Raw genomic sequence first — 21,155 nt, 5'->3', positions numbered from 1 at the left:
TTTTTCCTTCCTCCCCATCCCACGCCAGAGCAGCTAGCCCAGAGCAGAGGGGTGAGAGAGAAGACTGCTTCAGGCCATGATGGTATCAATCCAGCCTGGAGGGAAAGGAACAGTGGGAAAAAGAGCTTTGACTTGAGATGATATTAAAGGTTAAAAATAAATAAGAAAGAATCTTCAAAACCAAAAGTAACCTTTAATAACAGAAAATATCTGAAAATCTGTGAAATGGGCTTAAATATAGTTAATGGAGCTGCCATCCTCACAGAAAGGTGAGGGGTCAGCAGGGGTGGGGAAGTTACAGGAAAAAGTGGAACCGTTTCTTGTTTATCCCCAGTGAACTGAGATGCCTCATTTTGCTGATTTCATGCTCGAGGCACAGCAGAGAACCACAAAGCTTTCTGTAGGTGTGACCCTGGGAGGCTGGCAGATTCCATCACTAGCTGAGGATTCCTCCCAGCACCAGCCCAGAGTGGGTGAGAGTCAGATTCTTGTCTCAGGAACAGAGCAAAATAGCAAATGTTAATCACATGGGCGCCTCATCTCCAACAACCTACCATCAGAGCTGTGCAGTTCAGTACTTCGGGCTACCCAGCTGCGCCTCATGCAACCAGCTTGTCTACTTGGGAAGACTGTAAGCTCCATGAGAACAAGGACCATGTCTTCTATTTCATTTATATACAGAAAATACAGTCACGACTGTTCACAGTACTTCACTGTTCCATGCCATTACAACATGTTAATTCTGCTCTGAGATTACTTCTGTCCCCCACTCCCACCCTCATCACCACACCTTCCAACCCTGCCCCTTCCCTGCCTCCTAATCCTTTTTTCTTCCTCCAAAACTCAGCCCTAGCATCACCTCCTCCAGGAAGCTCTTGGTCTGGGTTGGGTGAAATCCCTGGCGCCACTGGGGTGTAAGTTCCATGAGGACAGGATTTTGTCCATTCAGTAAGATTCTCTTTCTAGCTCCTGGAGAGGCGCCTGGCACATACGAGGTGCTCAGGAGAGTCTGTCTTTTCAGGCAGGGAGTCTACTTTGTGAACGGAATTTCCTTGTGGTCTTGAGAGCACTTGAAATGTATTTGGGTCATCCTTATTTATGGTGCTGGCTGGGAGCCCACCAGCATGAGAGATTTATTTCAACAAGTTGTGAAATCCAGAGCTCCATCTAGAGCTCCATATTCTGAATCTGGGGAGACACGCGTGAAGCCCTATTAGGACTCAGATGCCAGAGAAGCTCAGATAGAACCGCAGCTACATCTCTAGCATTTGAGCTTGATTGCCGGCCCCCTTCCTGGTGGAGTGGACAGGGTGGGCTTTCCCAGAAGCAAACAGCACACGCACGTGCTGTAAGTACTTTGCTGGGAAGCCCGAGATCCATGTACTTACTCAGAAACGTGGGCACCCTGGGGACTCTGGGTGCCCGTGTGGTCGCACTCCCTTCTATTACTGCCACAGCCAACTGGGAGGACCAGCCAAGAGACCTCTGCTGCCTCTGTGAGGTTCCATGGGGAGCAGTGTCCCCTTCTGCCCTTTGACAGGCTGGAGGGGAAGGCAGAGGGTCCTGGCAACTGCTGGACCTTCCAGGAAGAAACTTCACACCTTCCCGCATCTCCCTTTGTTAATGGTTTTCAGCCCTTGTCTGGAAGAATCTTTGATTTTCTTTGCTAGGCTTGTTGAGGACAAAGTGTATGTGTGGTGTGGTTGTGAGGCAAGAGATCATTCATCTCTTGAAATTCTTGTTTTGGTTTGTTTTTTCGAATCCCTGAATGCCTGTAGGTTTTGAGTTTGTATTCCCCAGGTGCTGGGGGGTTTTTGCTTATTTGTCTTTTGGTTCAAATGTAAGCAGCTTGAATGTTTCTTTCCTTTTAAAATGTCTACGTGCAGTTTCTTCCACCCAGTCAACTGTGGTGGAATAAAGAACCCTGGGCTATAAGTCAGGAGACAGGCTGAGTTTGACCTGGGTTGGTACTTTGCACCCAACGGGTTTAATTCAGTTTTCTGAACTAGCTTCCCATCTGCAAAGTGAGGGCTTTGCGTGAAGAAGAACCTCTCAAGTAGAAGGAAGCTTAAGGTCAAACAGACCAACCTCTAGTAATCGCTAGGCCAAACTTTCAGTCTGGAGTTACTGAGGTTTGAGAGCTGTCACTGGCTCTCTGTTGTTCATTGGTCTATTGCACCATGCTGTCCAGTGTCATATAAAATGTTCTATTCATCACATTTTCAAAAGTAAAAAGAAGCAGGTTGTCTTAGACCATTGGGCTGCTATAACACAATACCACAGACTGCGTGGCTAGTAAACAACAGAAACTTATTTCTCACCGTTCTGGAGGCTGGGAAGTTCAAGATCAAGGCACCAACAGAATTGATGCCTGGTGAGGGACCATTTCCTGGTCCATAGTTGGCTGTCTTTTCACTGTGTCCTCAGATGGCAGAAGGGGCGAGGGAGCTCTCAGGGGTCTCTTTTATTAGGACACTAATCCCATTGATAAGGGCTCTGCCTTCATGAATCACTTAACTCCCAAAGGCCTTACCTCCGAATACCATCACATTGGGGGTTAAGATTTAGCATATGAATTTGTAGGGGTTGGGGAACACAAACATTTAGTCTACAGCACAGACAACATTACTTTTACTAATATATCTTTACTCAACATATCAAAAATATTATCATTCAACAAGTAATCAATATAAACATTATTGAGATATCGTACCTTTTTTCTTTTTTTAAACTAAGTCTTTGAAATCTGGTGTGTATTTTTTACTTACGGCACATCTAGTTTGGACTAACCACATTTCATGTGTTCTGCAGCTACCACGTTGAATAACATGGTGGCTACAGAGAATCGCTGCCCTAGCCACAGATGTGCCTCATTCCTGCTCTCAAAGAGATTTGCAGAAATGCCAAAGAGCCCTTCTTGCTGGTCCTTCCAAAGAAAATAAATTCTTTTCTTCATAAAATAATATTTTACTGCATTCAGACTTCAGCCTATTTCCCAGTATGTGAGAAAAGTCAGTGTTCTGGATTTGCAGAGTTCCAGCACAAGCTTGTGGAAAGTTCCCTTGGCTCTCTTTGCAGAGATAGAAAGGTCCCATATCATCAGTATCAAGAGCAGTGTTGTCCCAAGCGTGTTTCATGAAACTCTAGGTTTGTGGGATGTGATGAAGTGTGAGGTAAAGAAGAGATTTCTATGGTCAAAAAGCATGGGGAATACTAGGTATGAAATTCCATAAGCATCTTTACTGCAGAAATACCAAGAGATGGCTCTCCTGTACAGGGCTTCTGAAACCAGTAAGATGCTTTTTTGCGAAAAGCATCTTGAGGGTCAAGAGTCAAGTGGGACTTACTGAGGCATTGCTCATCAGAAAATTTTCTCCCTGAGTCTTTCTTTTCCAGGGCAGTCTTCCAGTGTGGATCTTAAATCCATTTCCAAAAGTTCTTCATGCTTTCCTAGCTCTAGGGACCCTGTTGCTGCTGTGGCCTTGAAAGACAAAAACTAAAATAACGTTCACTAATGAGTTGTAATAATGGCTCTAATATTGGGAACGTATCTGTTATGAATCAGATCCACTATCTTTCCTCAACACATTTTAATACTTTTTTCATAGCTCCTAAATGTGACAGTGAATGTACCTTTTATTTTTAAGTGGCAGTACAACTGAGGGCCATTTTATTTATTTCTTTAATGATCTTGTCAAGTACAGCAAATATGGCAGCTTTGATTTTTCAAATGGTCAGAAATGCAAGAAAAACAAATTCTTCTTCTCTCACCAGAATCCTTCTTATTCATAGAGACGAAATATGTTCCCATTTAAGATGAAAGGTTCTTTGCATTTATTTCATAGCTCATATTGAGGAAAAGTCTCAAGGCCATTTACGGTTTATTAATTCATCCCACTACAAAATCTCTTTATCATGGGGCTTTCAGGTCATCCTCCCCCCTCCCCACCTTACTAAAAGGTAACTCCAGGCACTTCAAATAAAGTGAATTATAAACAAAGCCATCATAATTATAATCTCTCTACTTAGACATGGATCACAACTTAATGCTTTTTTCCCCAGGAATTTGGGTCATGTTAATAAAAACTATTTTTCTCTTTAGAACACAAGACCAGCTTCTAACAGTCTGGCCCATATGTTAGAAGCATATAAAAGTTAATCATTTTGCTCTGGTGCCAGCGTGTTGTGTGCGAAGAGAAGCTGTAAACCACAGCTGCGTGGAGTAACAATTGTGAACTTTACTGGCTCACACATGTGAGATGTCAGTAAACTAAATAAAATGTCACTTAACTTTACTGGAGAGTTGGAAGTGGGAGAGGAGCGCTAAGATTTTATTAAGGTTTGCATTTAGTAGAGTGGTTCCATTCTTTACGTTTCACAAGGATAGTTCTAGTTACACAAAACCCAGATCAACTGTTTTCCAGATGATTAGGTTTGGCTTAGCCACAAGGATAGTGATTGCTGGGTAATCAATGGGAACTGTGTGCCGTTCACCTGGTTTGGTATGTAAATGACTAAAAAATTCAGACATCGTCTAAAATCAGTTGGGTTCAATCAGTTTGATCAGGCAGCAGTTCCCTCAGTTGCTCAGTGGTTTCCTTTGAATGTGGCCAGAAGCCCTGAAACAACCACAGAGTCTTTAATTAGGCCATCCTAGTTGATGGGCCCTCTCAACATCACTGCTCAGTGCTCTGCACAGCAGATATCTGACCTCGGGCCATAGGCTTGTATATCCTTTGCCGTCATTTCCTTTCTTGGTGAACTGGGGACATAGCTCACAGTGTTGTATTAAATAATTCATTCTATACACTTAGCATAGTATCTACTACATTGTAGACCTTAGCATAGTATCTACTACATTGTAGACATTCAATAAGTGTTAGTATTTAAGTATTGTTAACTCTTTGCTGATCTGGAGCAGAGGGACAAATATGGGGCAAAATAAGTGGATTTCTACATGTATTTCCTTATCTCTGATGAATTGTTTTAAAATACAGTAGATAATGTTATACAGTACTGTGGGTTCTCCTCCCTCCCTCCCTCCTTTCTTCCTTCCTTCCTTCCTTCTTTCCTTCCTTCCTTCCTTCATCTCTTTCTTTCTTTTGAGAGTTTGTGATTTCTTTGTTTTAAAAGGAGTACCTTAAGAATATAGACGGGAAAGAATAAAATACACCCTCAAACCTTAAATCTTCAGTTTATTTACTTTCTTTTCTAGTCATCCAACCCAACATTTAATGAGTTCTAGGCAATAGAAAATTGGATAGCCTATAAAACTCTGATTAACCGAAACCCCTAATTAATAACGTTTTATAAATCTCAAAATACATGCTGAAGAGAAGGTCACTAACCTGAGTCAAGTGATTTAGCTTAAACTAAAACTCCGTGGCCAGCTAGGACCTCTAGGGGCTCCACATGGCTCTAATCAAATCCCCTAGACCAGCAACATCTACATCTCCACTCGCCACTGAAACTCTGTTAACTATAAATTTAACGGGAACACTTTATTCCCAAAACTCAATAAACATTCATCCAGCCTTCTGGATGATGAAACCCAGATACTTAGAAGGCAAGTAACTCATTCAAGCCCTCCTAACAAGTAAGGGACAGAGCTGAGACAAACCCCAGGTGGTTCGACCCTAGAACTCACAATCTTAACCACTTCACCTCTTCAATCCAGGCCTCAAATAGCTTGAGCAAAGTTTCTGAAATATGAAGGGAGAGTGGTATGGCCAGAGACCAGCAAAAAGTTCAGGGTACGTGGAGGGAAGTGAGGTGAGCTGGGGCTTGCTCCTAGAAGGGTATTGGATGTCATGTTAAATAAAATTTAATGCCACACAATTTATTCCTTCACTCATTCCTTCACATACATTTATTGAGTGCCTACTATGTGCTAGGTTAATTATGCTAAACACTAGCTGTAAAGTGGTAGATAGAATGGACTTAGTGCCTGCCCTAATGGAGCTTAGACTCCAGTGAGGAGTCACAGACACAGTGTTAATTAGCTTCATGGGTAGCTTTCAGTGTCACATCAAGGAACATCTAGGCATTCTCTAGAAACATTTAAATCCTAAATCTATTTCATTCAGGCTTATTACTCACCCATGGTCCTATTGAATGCACTAACTCTGTAGAATGGTTCACTGTCAATTGCTATTTCTTTGGAATAATGAGCCATAGTGTTCTTGGATGACTGAAAGAAGAATCTGTGATACTGAAGTTTTCCAAGAGATGGTAGATGTGATCCATCCATAGAAGACAAGGATCTACTGTATATAAAATAGATAACTAGTAAGGACCTACTGTATAGCACAGGGAACTCTACTCAATATTCTGTAATAACCTATATGGGAAAAGAATCAGAAAAAGAATGGAGATATATATATATATCTCCATTCTCTCTCTATATATAACTGATTCACTTTGCTGTACACCTAAAACTAACACAACTTTGTAAGTCAACTATACTCCAATAAAATTTTTTTTAAAAAAGAAGGCAAGGGTAGAAATCATCTTAAATGTTGTTCTGGTGCATTGGAGCATCTTCAATAAACTTTTTTTTTTTTCAGCATCTACTATACGTAGGGCACTTCACAAATCTTCTAGCAGGTGCTAAAGAAATATTTTTTGAATTAATGAATGGGAATAGAAATTCTTAGTGCCTGACTTCAGAAACCATGTGACCTATATAAGGAAACAAAGCATTTCTAAAGATAAATACCAATAGAAGGTAAAATATTTGCATTGATTTAAAAGGACTCAAAAGGGCTCAGACACAAGTGCACTAAATAACTGCAGCCTCTAGAATTAGCACAGAATTGTGATGCTTGTAGAGTTCCTTCATCAGAGGAATCTTTTTTGTTGGCCTTTATTCTCAATAGGGTCTATTCTTTAAAAGAAAAGTCAGTAATTAATTGCATCCCAAGTCTGCAGGATAAGACTTTAATTTAGGAAGATTTGGAAATCAAGAAGTTATTCTGGATGCTATGCCACAGTTCTATAAAGCCAAGTTCTCAAAAAAGCAATGTCTGTACTTACGAAATAAAACTTATATTAACTGCATCCTTCAACACCATGACACATATCAGGTTCAGTAGAAGAATCTTTCTGGTCAATGCCATTTTATGAACTGGTAAAAACAAACAAATCTGAGAGAGAGAGGGAGAGAGAAAGAAGAGAAGAGAGAAAAGAGAGAAATATGTGGGTGTGTTTGTGTCCAAGAAAACCTGTGGCAGTGTAGCTCAGATGTGAGTCACGCTGGCCAGTTAGGCATGTTATAAGCTTTGCTTCCTATAGAGTGTTGCATTTCTCAGTATGCCTGTCCTTTTTTTCTGGATTCTTAAGCTGCTACATTTTTTCTCAAAGATATACACCTGAATGTTCAGACTGGGTCCTTTAAAAAGGCGCTAGGTGATATGAAATAGTCATTCCTTGAAAGAAAGCAAAAGAATTGGTAAGTGGGAAAATTATACTTGGATACCTACAGATCAGAAGTTAACCTTGAATGCTTTCAGAATCTCAATCAAAAAGTTTATATAAGTGATGATTGCATTCATATTAGTACCCAGCTTTTCAAAATGACTGATATTTGCTAACATGCAAACTGAAAGAATCGTAATTTTTTACTAAGAGAATACATATTATGAAGATGTTGGTGCAGAAAGAAGTCAGCAAGAGGCAGAGTGACAGGTAAGGAAGGAGTTTATTAGTATAGGACACTTGTGAGAGATAGGAGCAGGCAGGCAACGGAGTGCCACCCCAAGAACTTAGTGGGCTACAGTTTTATAATCAAAGGAAAAGTGGGGAGTGGGAAAAGACCACCTTTTTTTTTCATTCCTGAGTAGACTTCAGGCTTCCATCATCAGCTCTTCCTCCACGTCGGGCAGGGGAGTATTTTGTCCCTCCATGGTCAAACTGGGACTGTCATGGTGCTATGGAAATGGCCCAGAAGTCACTAATATATACTAAAATATGGTAAATCATTTCAGGTTTTAGTATAACGTCATATTTCCCTATAATTTTGTTTTTAGTGCATGCAGAGGAGCATGTCCTAGGAATCATTAACTTACCTCACTGGGCAGGATGTGGGTCTCATTCCTCCATATTGTTTGGGGGTATGTCTCATGCTTCTGTTGCATGGTTTTGTTGCTAAGCAAGCCTGCTTTCTTGAGTGATCATTAACTTACAGGGGTCTCCTATACTTTTTTTCTCTACTTACAATCCACTAGTGGGATTAACTATTTAAACACCTACTTTGTTCCTTTACTCTGTCCCTATCACCTTGAATTACTTAATCTTAAAAACATTGTTGGTGGGGAGCAAAAAACTATACCTCTGCCCACTCACTCATGTGCTAAGGAAGAAGAGTGATACACAAATTAGAGATCTGAATAAGCTTACTTCAGTCACAATAGCAAGGGAAGGAGGAGGAGTAACTAGAAAGAGATGACAGAAACCGAGCCGTTGTTAGCTGCTCATGGCGAGCAGCTGTGAAGAGAACGTTGGCAAATTAAATATCCAGGCCTCCATCAAATCATGACTTAGGCTTCCTCCGTTTATCTAAGCCACATTGTCATCACCGTCCTCCCCCCTTCCGTTGCCTGCCAAAGTGTGAAGAAATAACACATCATGCAGATTTTAGTTTTATCCTCTTTATTTTGTTCTTGCTTATTTTCTCCACCTCAGCAATCTCTTAAAATGTATTTCACAGCCTTAGATAGACCTTCGGACCTGAATGGAAGCCCAACACTATTCAACCTTTTTTTACTCCAGTTTGCATCCACAGATATTACTCTTACTCATGTGCTTGTTGGTCAGCTTAATGTTGCTTTTTTATTTAAAAAAAAAAAAAAAGACTCTAGGTTTTGGAACAGTTTTAGGTTCTCAGCAAAATCGAGAGGAAAGTACAGAGATTTCCCATATACCCTTTGCCACTACACTTGCACAGCCTCCCCCATTATTACCATCCCCCACCAGAGTGGTACATTTATTACAGTTGATGAATCTACATTGACACATCCTCATCACTCCAAATCCGTCATGGTTTACATTATGGTTCACTCTTGGTGTTGTACCTTCTATGGGATTGGACAAAGGTATAATGACATATTCATCATTATAGAGTCATACAGAGTATTTTCACTATCCTTAAAATCTTCTGTGCCTTGCCTAGTCATCTCTTCCCTGGATCCATGATCTTTTTATTATCTCCATTGTTTTGCCTTTCCCACTTGGAATAATACAGTATGTAGCCTTTTCAGATGACGTTTTTCACTTAGTAATATACAGTTAAGGTTCTTCCATGTCTTTTCATGATTTCATAGCTCATTTTTTTTAGCACTAAATAATCCATTGTCTGGATGTAACTCAATTTATTTATCTCTTCACCTACTGACATCTTGGTTGCTTCCAATTTTTGGCAACAGGGATTTCTGTGCAGACATGTTTTCAACTCCTTTGGGTAAATACCAAGGAGCATGATTGCTGGATCATATGTCAGAGTACGTTTATTTTTGTAAGAAACCACCAAACTGTCTTCCAAAGTGGCTGCACCATTTTGCACTCCCATCAGCAATGAATGAGAGTTCCTCTTGCTCCACATCCTTGGCAGCATTTGATGATGTCAGTGTTCTGGATGTTGGCTATTTTAATAGGTGTGTAATGGTATCTCGTTTTAATTTGCATTTCCCTGATGATATAATGTGGAGCATCTTTTCATGTGGTTATTTGCCATCTGTGTATCTTCTTTGGTGAGGTGTCTGTTAAAGTACTTGGCCCATTTTAAAATCAGGTTGTTTGTTTTCTAACTGTTGAATTTCAAGAGTTCTTTGTGTATTTTGGATAACAGTCCATTATCCGATGTGCCTTTTGCAATTTTCTCCCCTGATGTTGCTTTTCAAACAATATTTTTTACTACCCTGACCAGCTCTCTAATCTACAGCCTAGGTAAAGTTCTCACGTGTCCTGGCCACAGATGTCACGCAGTCTTTTTTCGGTACTAGGTCAACATTACACTGTTCCTTGTAGTTCCCTCTCGCAAGAGTCCACCCCTCTTACACCACATTGCCTGACATTGATCTAGATGCAGCTGCATAGCACAGAGAGTTTGTTTCATGGATGCCATGGCAAAATGCACATGAGTGGAGGACCACTAATCTACTCAAACTTCTCATTTGTTGTATAGCACAGGTGAGTCATAGAAGTGATCTGAAGTTAATGGCAGGCCTGGGGTAAGAATTCAGGTTTCTCAATTTTAAGTCTAGTGTTCTTTCATTGCTTCTAGGCTAAAGAGGGAGAACTAAAGAAGCACTTATAATTCCAAGCACTCAGTCATCATTCTGCAAAATGTGACATTAACAGCCTTTTGTTTCTGAAGCCCTGTGTGGCTTTCTCAGTCTTAATTGAAAACACAAGGAAACATAATGTTACGCTTTACACAGGGAAATCTGTAACTGACCCACCGTGAATAGATAAGGTGTGTTAAGCAGAGCTTTGAGGGAGAGATTTTTTATCTGTAGTAATCAGTTTATTCTCTCTTGCCTTGGCATTTTATTTAGGATTCTAGTCTTGGACTATGGAATGTGAGTTCCCTGTGTTGCAACAACCTGACCCATATGAGATTTTACTGAAGACTGTGGCCCCATTAACACTTGTAATAACTAACAGGTATGAGTCCTCTAGTGGCTTGTATCCAAACCATTCACCTTTGGCCACACAGTTGGATCAGTATCTACCTAAAGGCCACTGGAAGAGCAAAATTAGCTAAGCTTTTGTCCATGGTCCCACCAGTAGCTTATGATGTCTTAATAAAGCCTTCCTTTTGCATGTTTTTGCCCTCCAAAAATTTTTTACAGAAGGGTAATTTCTACTCAGTTTTCAGAGTTTCTCCTGTGACAGCTGTTTCTTAAAAGTAATCAGCCTGAAATAATAATACTATCAAAGAGGTATATTTTGGGGTGACAAATTCTGCTCCCCTTCATATGTAAACATTTCACCTGAGTGAAGTAATACATTTATCCATCCATGAAGAAATTAGATCAGGATTAGTTGTCAGAGAAGAAGAGTAACCTGAAGGTTTGGAACATAGACAGGGAGAGTCTGCCGGGAAGATTTCCAGGGTAGGGCAAGGAAATAGGGAGAATTCGTTGCTGCAGGTAGGGAAGAGACACAGCATTAAAGCCATGTTGCACCTTTGGAAGTGGGAATAGGAATGTGAAAAGCCGTGTGGGAGACCTTGAATATATCCTTTGCCTAAATTATAGTTTTGTCCAGGACTAGCCATGGTTGGACTAGAAACTGCTCTGCTGTGTATGGATGTCGCTCTGAGACTGGAATAAGCAATCCTTATGTGTCCGTGATACGTGGGTGCTGGCAGATATGCGTGTGTGGATTTCATTTTTTTCTCAATGGGTTAAGTCTTCTTGGATAGATATCAACAGTCTAGGCTCCAGCACTTTTGTGAACACATGTCATGTCACTTGGCAGCCATGTTATTTCCAAGCAAAACATGAGGGGAAGGCAGACAATACCCAGGGCTTTTCAAAACTAGCTCTATCTTTATTAAGATAGGCTGAACTGGCAACTTCCACCAATGTGGCAATAAAATGCAGGAAGCAGAGAGCCTCAGCTCCACTATTGACTGAGTTAAGAAGGGGAAGCCTGATTGCCTCCTTGACACATTCTGATGATTTGGTACAGTTGTTTGCTGTATGACATCCTGTTTATGAGTTTTCAAGTTTAAAGAGCAAAAGAGTTATTATTTTTTCCTCAGCTTTACAATTTTGAAATCTCTGGGCCACAAATCTTTAAAGCTGTAGTTCCAATTCTAAATGAAAAAAAAAAAAAATCAGTGAAAACCTTGGTTTGGCTTCCTTCAAACAGATAGTCTAGGGGTGTTCACTGTACAGAAATTCCTTAAATTTCCAGACAAATAGCAATTAAAAGTAGATACAGAAAAGAGGAAGAGGTTTCTTTTGGACATTGAATTTCCCACATACGTAGTAAAGGCTAGGTTGTGCATTCAGAAAAGAGCATTTGCTATATGTGCGTATCTTTCTTCATTGGAACAGCCTGGAGGACAGGCTGATCTCTTATTTCTTCCCTCCACAAAACGACAGCCCCTTCTATACATATAAAATTTATCCATGTTCTTTTCTTGGGAAATTAAGTGGGCTGGGAGCTCTTCCACCTTCCCCCTGCCCATTTATTGATATTAACACTCAAAGCCATAGAAAAATGCCAGGAGAGAAAGTGAAAACTGTAGAACAAAACCTAACATTATGCTTTCTTTCTTGGCCTCCTACAGCTGTGTCATATTTTTTGTCACTATTTTAATTTACCTCAATGTATCAAATCTAAAACAAGTCTTTGTTATATAGATTTAGGAGAGATCAGTATCCAAGTGGTTTTTTTTAAACATATAAAATACTATCGTATGTTTTATACAACTACTAAATTTAACCCCTTGCCTTTTAATTGGGTACAGTGTTATTAACTGAAATTAGAGCATTTCATTCACTGCAAGTATCACCCATCATAGGTCTGTCCCAAGGTGACTCCTTAACCATTACTCACACTGCCTGTTGATTAGACGAAGTGGAGTTCATTGCTCACCGCATTAAGGGAGACCACCACCTCTCAAAGCTTTGGCAGTGTCTTGGAGAAGGAAAGGCAGGGTCAGAATTTGTTGAGAGATCAAGTTTGATTTAGGGCGGGTCTTTCTAAGTGAGAGGGCATGATTAGGATTGTGTAAAGATCATACACAATACAACCAGTCCATGATTGCTGGAAACAACAAAGTGAGGCTTATTTAAAACAAGGGATTCATAGAATCATAGGCCTTAAACTGTCTTTGGACATTTTCCATTAAAGGGTTAATGGGTCTTTGGTCTTTCGGGCAGTTCTTGTAATGAACAGTCAAACCATGAACAATCTAGACAGGAGACTCCTGGAAGAAGAAATTCATGCTAATGGAGACTGGAATAACATAAGGTCATTCTCATGTAGACAGGAAGGTGTGATTTTGGTGTTCAGTATCCAAACTTACTGTAGGGTACAACATTCTAGTTCTCAGGTCTACTCAGATAATCTGGTAACAGAATAGCTGAAGCATTGGATGTTTTCTTTGCAGCTCCTTTTGAGTAGCATTTGACACAAGCCTTTTACTTTTCAGCGTTGCTTTGCAGTCGTTTATTAGCCTATTTCTTGTGTTACAGAAAATTTCCCAAACAAATGCCCACCAGCAGTTACCACCAGAACCCTGCAACCAATCTTTTAATCCCAGAGGGGGCAGCAGAGGGAAGTCAAGTTCCAAGCATGATTATTTAAAACAGCAACCCATCATCTTGGGCTATTCTTAAGAGGCAACTGAAATCATGGGTAGCTGGGTGCTTTCCAAGAGCTGAAAATCCTCTGAAGCAGGCAGGAAATTGCCATCTTTTAAAAGTTTCAGCTCTGTCTTCAGACCACTTGTCTCTTTCCCTTTAAGTTGGAAGCAGGGAAATTATGTGGGATCATTGCAAGCTCCTTTTTAGAGTCTTTCCTAACCCAGTTCCCACGTAGGATATAAATTCCATCCAAAGCCTCTGACTTCCGTTTTCGCTCCCCAACACACGTCAGGCAGTCACAGGAGGGTGCTCTGGGGCAATGAGGCGTCCTTAGCCAAAGAGGCTGTCTGGGGGGTGAAGCAAGGAGGATGCTTAACATTTGAAAGAAGTGTGAACACTGTATTTACATTTAAATTAAAATGGAAACTTCTTATAGGTAATGTTTCTGAAAGGTGTGTGTGGCACATCTGCCGAGGTCTATTGTTTATTCATGCTGTAAATCCTTTGAAATGTGTTAAAATGCTTCCCACTCATTATAAAGCTCCTGCCACCCCTGGATTACGACTTTGATGTCACCAATCCTGCTTCAAAGGGTTCTTTCTGGGCTATTAATCACAGTTTAGCCTCTGAAGATATCGCCAGAGAAAACATTTGGACATCTTTGTGCTAGACTTGCTAAAAACTTTGAAATCTTGAGTGTCTTGCAAATGCACAAATTGCAGCATTTCCTTTCATTGACAACTTTTTATTTTGCTACAGGATCAAATGACATTTTAGGTAAAAATGCAAACAGATCTCTTGGTTTGGGAGGTTAGGGATGAGAGAGGAGATGAAGGGTGGGTGGTGAGGAAGGGAGATGGGAGTCTGAGCAGGCCATTCAGACCCTTCAAAGGCAAGACGTGGTGGGAATTAAAGTGGCCAAGACATGGAGGTTCAAAATGGAGTTGCCTTATCATTTTTTCTCATCTTTATATTTTGAACAAACCAGTGTTCACAGTAGCCAATTAGTGAGATTCTCTGTTCTTCTCTTACCTTCTACGCTCTGAGAGCTATGTGAACTGTTCGAGCAAATCATCGTCTTCATCATCATCGATGCTAGTAACACAAAGTGAGCACTTACCTTGTACCAGCTGTGTGTTGACAGTGCTTTTCGTGAATTATTTCATCCAATGCCCATAAACAGTTCTGAGGATTAGGTAGTAAGTACTGTCTTCATGTTGTAGACAAAGAAACCAAAGCTCTGAGATGTTAATTAACTTGTTCAAGGTCAGCCCCTATGACTCAGAGGCTGTCTCCCCTGTCTAACTAACTCTCTCTTCATCAGCTGTTTCAATGGGGGTGGTCAGGTTCCTCCCTTCAGGCTGAGGGACCCATACTGACAGATCTGCTCATCAGTCTATACCTTAAATCCTGGCAGTAGTGTTCTCTATTGCCCACCTTCTCTTTTAGGAAAACTCCCAGCATCTTTTTTTCTTCCTTATTTGTCTCTTTCAGTGACTGGTAAGCCCTAATTGGAGACTTTTTGTGGTAAAAACTTATAACGTGAAATCTATCCTCTTTAGAGACTTTTAAGTATACAGTATGGTATTGTTTACTGTATGCACACTGATGTACAGCAGACCTCGAGAAATGTTTCGTCTTGTATGACTGAAGCTTTGTACCCATTGAACAACAGCTCCCCATTTCCCTGTCCCCCCAGCCCCTGGCAACTACCTTCTCCTCCTTGCTTTTATGAGTTTGACTGCTTTTGGTACCTCATATAAGAAGAATCTAACAGTATTTGTCCTTCTGCGACTGGCTTATTTCACTTTGCATAATGTCCTCCTGGTTCCTCCGTGTTGCCCCAAATGGCATGATTTCCTTCTTTGTCTAAGACTGAATAAATATTCCATTGTATATACATGCCACCTTTTCTCTATCCACTCACCCTTTGACGGATATTTAGCTGTTTCCACTGCTTGGCTATTGTGAATAATGCTGCAGTGAACATGGGAATGCAAATATCTCTTCAAGATTCTGCTTTCAGTTCTTTTGGATAAGTACCCAGAGGTGGGATTACTGGATCATATGGCAGTTCTAGTTTTAATTTTTTGAAGAACCTCCATACTATTTTCCCTAGCAACTGTACCATTTTACATTCCCACCAACAGTGCATAAGGGTTCCAATTTCTCCACATCCTCTCCAACACTTACTACTTTTTGTTGCTGGTGGTGGTGTTTTTTATGTAGGGGAGGGAAAATAATTTTCCCTCTACCTTTCTAGGTTCTTAGCTGAGACACCCCTGTAATAAAAAGACAGATTTAATGGGAGAAAAACAAACAGAAATTTAATAACATGTATACCTCCTGTATACATGGGAGATATCCAGGGAAAACTGACTAAACTCCCTGAAATGGCCCAAGCCACCAACTTAAACATTATATCTAGCTAAAGACAAAAGATGTTGGGGAGGCTGGTTATTGGAGTTGACTAGGAAAAGCACAGTAAACAAGGGTAAGGTTGTTATGCAAATTTAAGTTGGTGCCTTCTCCATTGAGAAGAGTTCCTAGAGGTTTAGAGTCATCTCTTTCTGGTACAGAGAGGGAGACACCTTTACATATGGAGATTCCCCTTGTAAATTTTTCTTACAAAAGGGTAATTTCTGCTCAGTTTTCAGAGCTTCACATGTGTCTGCATTAAAAAAAAAATAACCAGCTTAGAGTAATCAGTATGTCAAAGGGGCATATTTTGCTCCTCTTCATTTTTAATGGCCACCCTAACAAGTGTGAGGTGATATCTCATTGTGGCTTTGATTTGCATTTCCCTGACGGTTAGTGAAGTTGAGCATTTTTCATATACCTGCAGGCCATTTGTATGTCATCTTTGGAGAAATGTCTATTCAAGTTCTTTGCCCATTTTTTAATCAGCCTATTTTATTTTATTTTTTGCTGTTGAGTTGTAGGAGTTCCTTATATATTTTGGAAATTAGCCTCTTATCAAATCTGTGGTTTGTAAATATTTTCTCCATCTCTGGGTTGTTTTTCCCTCCTGTTGATGGTATCCTTTGCTTTGCAGAAACTTTTAGTTTGATACAGTCCCAATTGTCTGTTTTTGCTTTTGTTGCCTGTGCTTTTGGTGTCCTATCCGAGAAATAATTGTCAAGACCAGTGTTAGGAAGATTTCCCCCTATGTTTTTTTTCTAGGAGTTTTATAGTTTCTGGTCTTACATTTAAGTCTTTAATCCAGTATGAGTTGATTTTCCAGTATGATGTAAGATAGGGTTTCAGTTTCATTCTTTTGCATGTAGATGTCCAGTATTCCCAACACCATTTGTTGAAGAGATAATCCTTTCCCCATTGTGTAATCCTTTCCCCATTGTGTAAAAGATTGTTTGACCATATGTGCATGGGTCTATTTCTGGGCTCTCTATTCTGTTCCATTGGTCTGTATGTTTATCTTCAGGTCAGTACTGTTTTGCCATATTGTTTTGATTGCTATAGCTTTATAATATATTTTGAAATCAGGAAATGTAAGGTCTTCAGCTTTTGCTTTCCTTCTCAAGATTGTCTTGGAGTCCTTTGTGGTTCTATATGAATTTTAGGATTGTTTTTTCTATTTCTCCAGAAATGCCATTGAGATTTTGATGGGGATTGCACTGAATCTGTAGATCTCTTTGGGTAGCATGGACATTCTAACAATATTAAGTCTTCTAATCAATGAACACAGTGAAGGGTAACAGAATATGCCACCCCAAAATATGCCACTTTGGCATTAAAATTATTTTAAGCTGAAGGCAATTGAGAAGAAGCAGATACAAGAAAAGGCTCGCTCGCTTCCCCCTATTTGCCCAAAAGCAGGGCATAAATTTGTAAAAATATGCCCCCTGTCCTCTCTACCAGAAAGCACATAAGTTAATCACCAGAAACAACTCTAGATGCTTATCAACTCAAAGACAGCACCAGAGGAATCTATATAACGCATTAGCCCTTATCTTCCATTAGCTTCCCTATATATTTACCTTCCCACAATTTCCCGCCCCTAGAAACTCAAAGTTCTTTTCCTTTGTCTTGTCACTTCTTTATAAATTTATTATTCTTTTGTTAAGATGTTATGTAAGCCCAAGTTCTAACTACCCCTTTGAGTTACTCATCATTAAATACTCCTGTGTATATGTGTGATACATGCATTAATAAACTTCTGATTGCTTTTCTCTTGTTACTCTGTCTTCTGTCAGTCTAATTAATAGGGCCTCAGCCAGTGAACCTAAGATGAGTAGAGGAAAAAGATTTTTTTCCTCCCCCACAATGGAATTGCTTTCCTTTTACTTTTGTTGTAGTTTTCAGTATACAAGTTTTCGCCTCCTTGGTTAAGTTTACTTCCAAGTATTTTATTCTTTTTGATGCTGTTGTAAATGGAATTGTTTTCTTAACTTCCTTTTCAGATTTTCATTGTTAGTATATAGAAATGCAACTGATTTTTTTATCTGTTGATTTTATATCCTACAACTTTGTTGAATTCATTTGTTAGTTCTGTTAGGGGTGTGTGTGTGTGTGTGTGTGTGTGTGTGTGTGTGTGATCTTTAGAGTTTTCTACATATAAGGTAATGTCACCTATGAACAGAGATAATTTTACTTCTTCCTTTACAATTTGGATGCTTTTATCTCAATTTCTCGCCTAACTGATCTAGCTAGGACTGCCAGTACTATGTTGAATAGAAGTGGTGAGAGTGGACATTCTTGCCTTGTTCCTAATGTAAGAGAAAAACTTTCAGTTTTTCACTGTTGAGTACATGATTTGTGGGCTTTTCATATATGGCCCTTTTATGTTGTAGTAATTTCCTTCTAGTCCTAGTTTAAGTGAATTTGAGACCTTTTGTCATTTCTTATTTGCTTATTAAACTAATATATATTCAAATTATATTACAAATTATTTATAACTTATAATTTACTTCCAATTTATATCATTGAAGTTTCAAAATTCAAATTTTTCCAAATTTTTCAAATTCAGAGCAGATCATTTAGAACATTCTGAAAAATACAAGGGCACAAAGAGAAAAATTACTCATCATACTATTGTTTCACTTTTCCTTTGCCTTAACTTCTTTGTCTTTTTTGCTCAGGTAACTTGGCCCAGACAAGAGCCAGGATAACAGCAGCCTCAAGATCTTTGCCTCCGCATTTCAGTGCTGGGAGACCCAAGGTAAGTAGTGTGTTTGTACTCCAAATACTGTGGACGACAAGATGTTCCCACCCTAGGGGTTATCCTAGGTGGGCAACATTAGTTTCCTTTATCTGGCCCACTACCTGGGCAGTCTGGAAGAGAGATTGAAGGGATTTAGGAATCAGGGGTTAGGAAATTTGAAACAGCACCATGGAATCCTTTGCAATCCTGTGTCAGGGAAAAAAACTTTTCCTCTACCCTCTTAAGTTCAGTATATGGGGGAATGTGAATTAAACTGACATATTAGCAAGAGAAAAAAAAATACTTTAATCATATACATACAGTAGTTCACCAAATAAGTGACTCAAAGGGCCAGTTAGATTTCGGGGCTTATATACCATCTTCATAGGAGGTGAAGAGAGGAAGAAGGACGTTTCTGGGACAACAAATGACTTTTGGGAGAAATAAATGGTCCTTTAGGAGAATAGATGGGAGGTATAACAGTTTTATGACAATGTCTATTTAGGTAATTTCTTATCCCAGTGCTGACTTCTCATCTCTGGTGATAGGAGTCAATCTTCTCTGATTGCAAAGCTCCCCTCTCGGAGGGGATTTGAGACAGCTGAATTCTTTTGGGAGGCTTTGCTTTTAGGCAGATAAAGGGAGTTCCAAAAAGCTTCTTGCAACTGTTGATTCTTACATGTCTTCAGTTCAAAGTAATCCTTATGCCACTGTGGCATATCTAGACCCCTTCACCTGATTTTCAGAAATATCACTTAAGATACAGAACAATGACACTTGAAAATTGTTGACACTTGAAAATAAAGTCATAAAGTCCATCTAGGAAGAGATAAAGCACTTTTCCTTGAAGCTATCACCAACCTACAGAGGAGGATAACAAAAGGAGTCAGCAGGGAGGAAAGAAACCATACCCTTTCCTATTTCTCTGCTTTGCTCTCTGAAAAATGAGCCGTGCACTTGTCCATGCAAAAGGGGTGTTAGGAGGGTTCCTAAATATCCCACTGTAAAATATTTTAAACTCTTCCATCCTTCATGATAATGCTTAGCACAAATCTCAAGGACTGGCTGGTTAATGCTCATTGTATATACTAATACTAAGACCAAGAAACAATAATGTTAAAGGTGATGGAGTAATAAACAGGTCACATCTCTGAATTTTCTTACCTTTTTGTTTACATTGAATATTAAATAATTCATTTAATAAAGAATGATCAGTACAGCTGCACATAATGCCATTGACTATTACCCCCAAATTGATAGAGACATACATATCTATACTTAATCCCTCTGAGAAAAAAAGACCTGCACATAAATAGGGATTCAGATCACCTTTGTTAACAATAATTTTTACACCCACATTGTTAGTACAATCTTGTGGAATATTCTGCTTTTCAACCTTGTGAATTTGTGGCAAGATGTTAGGGCTATTTAACATGAGTTATATGGGCCCCTCAATGAGATTTACAGAGAGGTTTCAGTGGTTACGAGAGCCTCTTGATATTACATGTAAAATGTTGTTTGTGTTAAATACAGTTGATTCTCATTATTCACAAGACTTATGTTCTGTAAAGTTACTGTGAACACTGAATCAGCAAATTCTGAGCATTGCTCCTAGAGGAAATACACGGTTAGGTTCCTGCAAGCCTCTGGTTACAACACTTTCATCAACTGATTAATACATAATCTTGTATTATGTGTGTTTCTATATAAAGACACTTTATTTAATACAACTGACCCTTGAACAACATGGGGGTCGGGGCACCAACTCTCCACACAGTCGAAAACCCACATATAACTTTATAGAGGGCTGTCTGTATCCACGGTTCCACAGATGCAGATTCAACCAACTATGGATCGTGTAGTAGTACTGTATTTACCATTGAAAAATATATGTGTGTAAGTACATCCATGCAGTTCAAACCTGTGTTGCTCAGGTCAACTAGATACTTCTTAAAATAATTATATGTAGTATTGCTTTGTATAAAACAATATTTCAAGTACAGTATTTGTATCGTTGAACTCAAGGCCAATGGCACTATAACTCATGCCTTGAACAAAGCTAATCTAACACACAAATGTTCTCCAACAGGCACTTGACAGCCTCCTTCCACTTAGGAACACTAGACAGCACTTCAACACTATGATTAGGGGCTATTTTATATTTATTTGTTTATTTTTAATAAATTTATGTTTTATTTTTGACTGCGTTGGGTCTTTGTTGCTGTGCGCGGGCTTTCTCTGGTTGTGGCGAGCGGGGACTACTCTTTGTTGCGGTGCATGGGCTTCTCATTGCGGTGGCTTCTCTTATTGTGGAGCATGGGCTCTAGGCGCATGGGCTTCCGTAGTTGTGGCACGCAGGCTCAGTAGTTGTGGCACACAGGCTCAGTAGTTGTGGCACGCGAGCTCTAGAGCACAGGCTCAGTAGTTGTGGCACATGGGCTTAGTTGCTCCGCGGCATGTGGGATCTTCCTGGGCCAGGGCTCAAACCCTTGTCCCCTGCATTGGCAGGCGGATTCTTGACCACTGCGCCACCAGGGAAGCCCCAGGGGCTATTTTAAACAGTAAAATCACCAGCCAAAAGCACAAAAATGGGGCACAAAAATCGTGGCACTTAAGTAGACCTTGAAAAAGACACTTGTTTACAGCATGAGAGCTGGAACAAGAAGACAGAG

At 39.8% G+C, this 21,155-nt stretch overlaps 1 protein-coding gene across 1 annotated transcript in view; it reads left to right on the top strand.

Annotated features, from left to right (window-relative positions):
* Positions 1-21,155, top strand: part of MYO3B (myosin IIIB) — a 397,699-nt gene that overhangs the window by 217,816 nt on the left and 158,728 nt on the right. Inside the window, exon 24 of the mRNA XM_024765704.1 lies at positions 18,422-18,501. Within this exon, the coding sequence (XP_024621472.1) occupies positions 18,422-18,501 (80 nt within the window). The remainder of the gene's footprint in view (positions 1-18,421; positions 18,502-21,155) is intronic.

The sequence above is a fragment of the Neophocaena asiaeorientalis genome, unplaced genomic scaffold (assembly GCF_003031525.2).
Source record: "Neophocaena asiaeorientalis asiaeorientalis breed wild unplaced genomic scaffold, Neophocaena_asiaeorientalis_V1.1 scaffold721, whole genome shotgun sequence".
Lineage (NCBI taxonomy): Eukaryota > Metazoa > Chordata > Mammalia > Artiodactyla > Phocoenidae > Neophocaena > Neophocaena asiaeorientalis.
The sequence above is the reverse complement of the archived record's forward strand: the minus strand, read 5'-3'. Positions and strand labels throughout refer to the sequence as shown.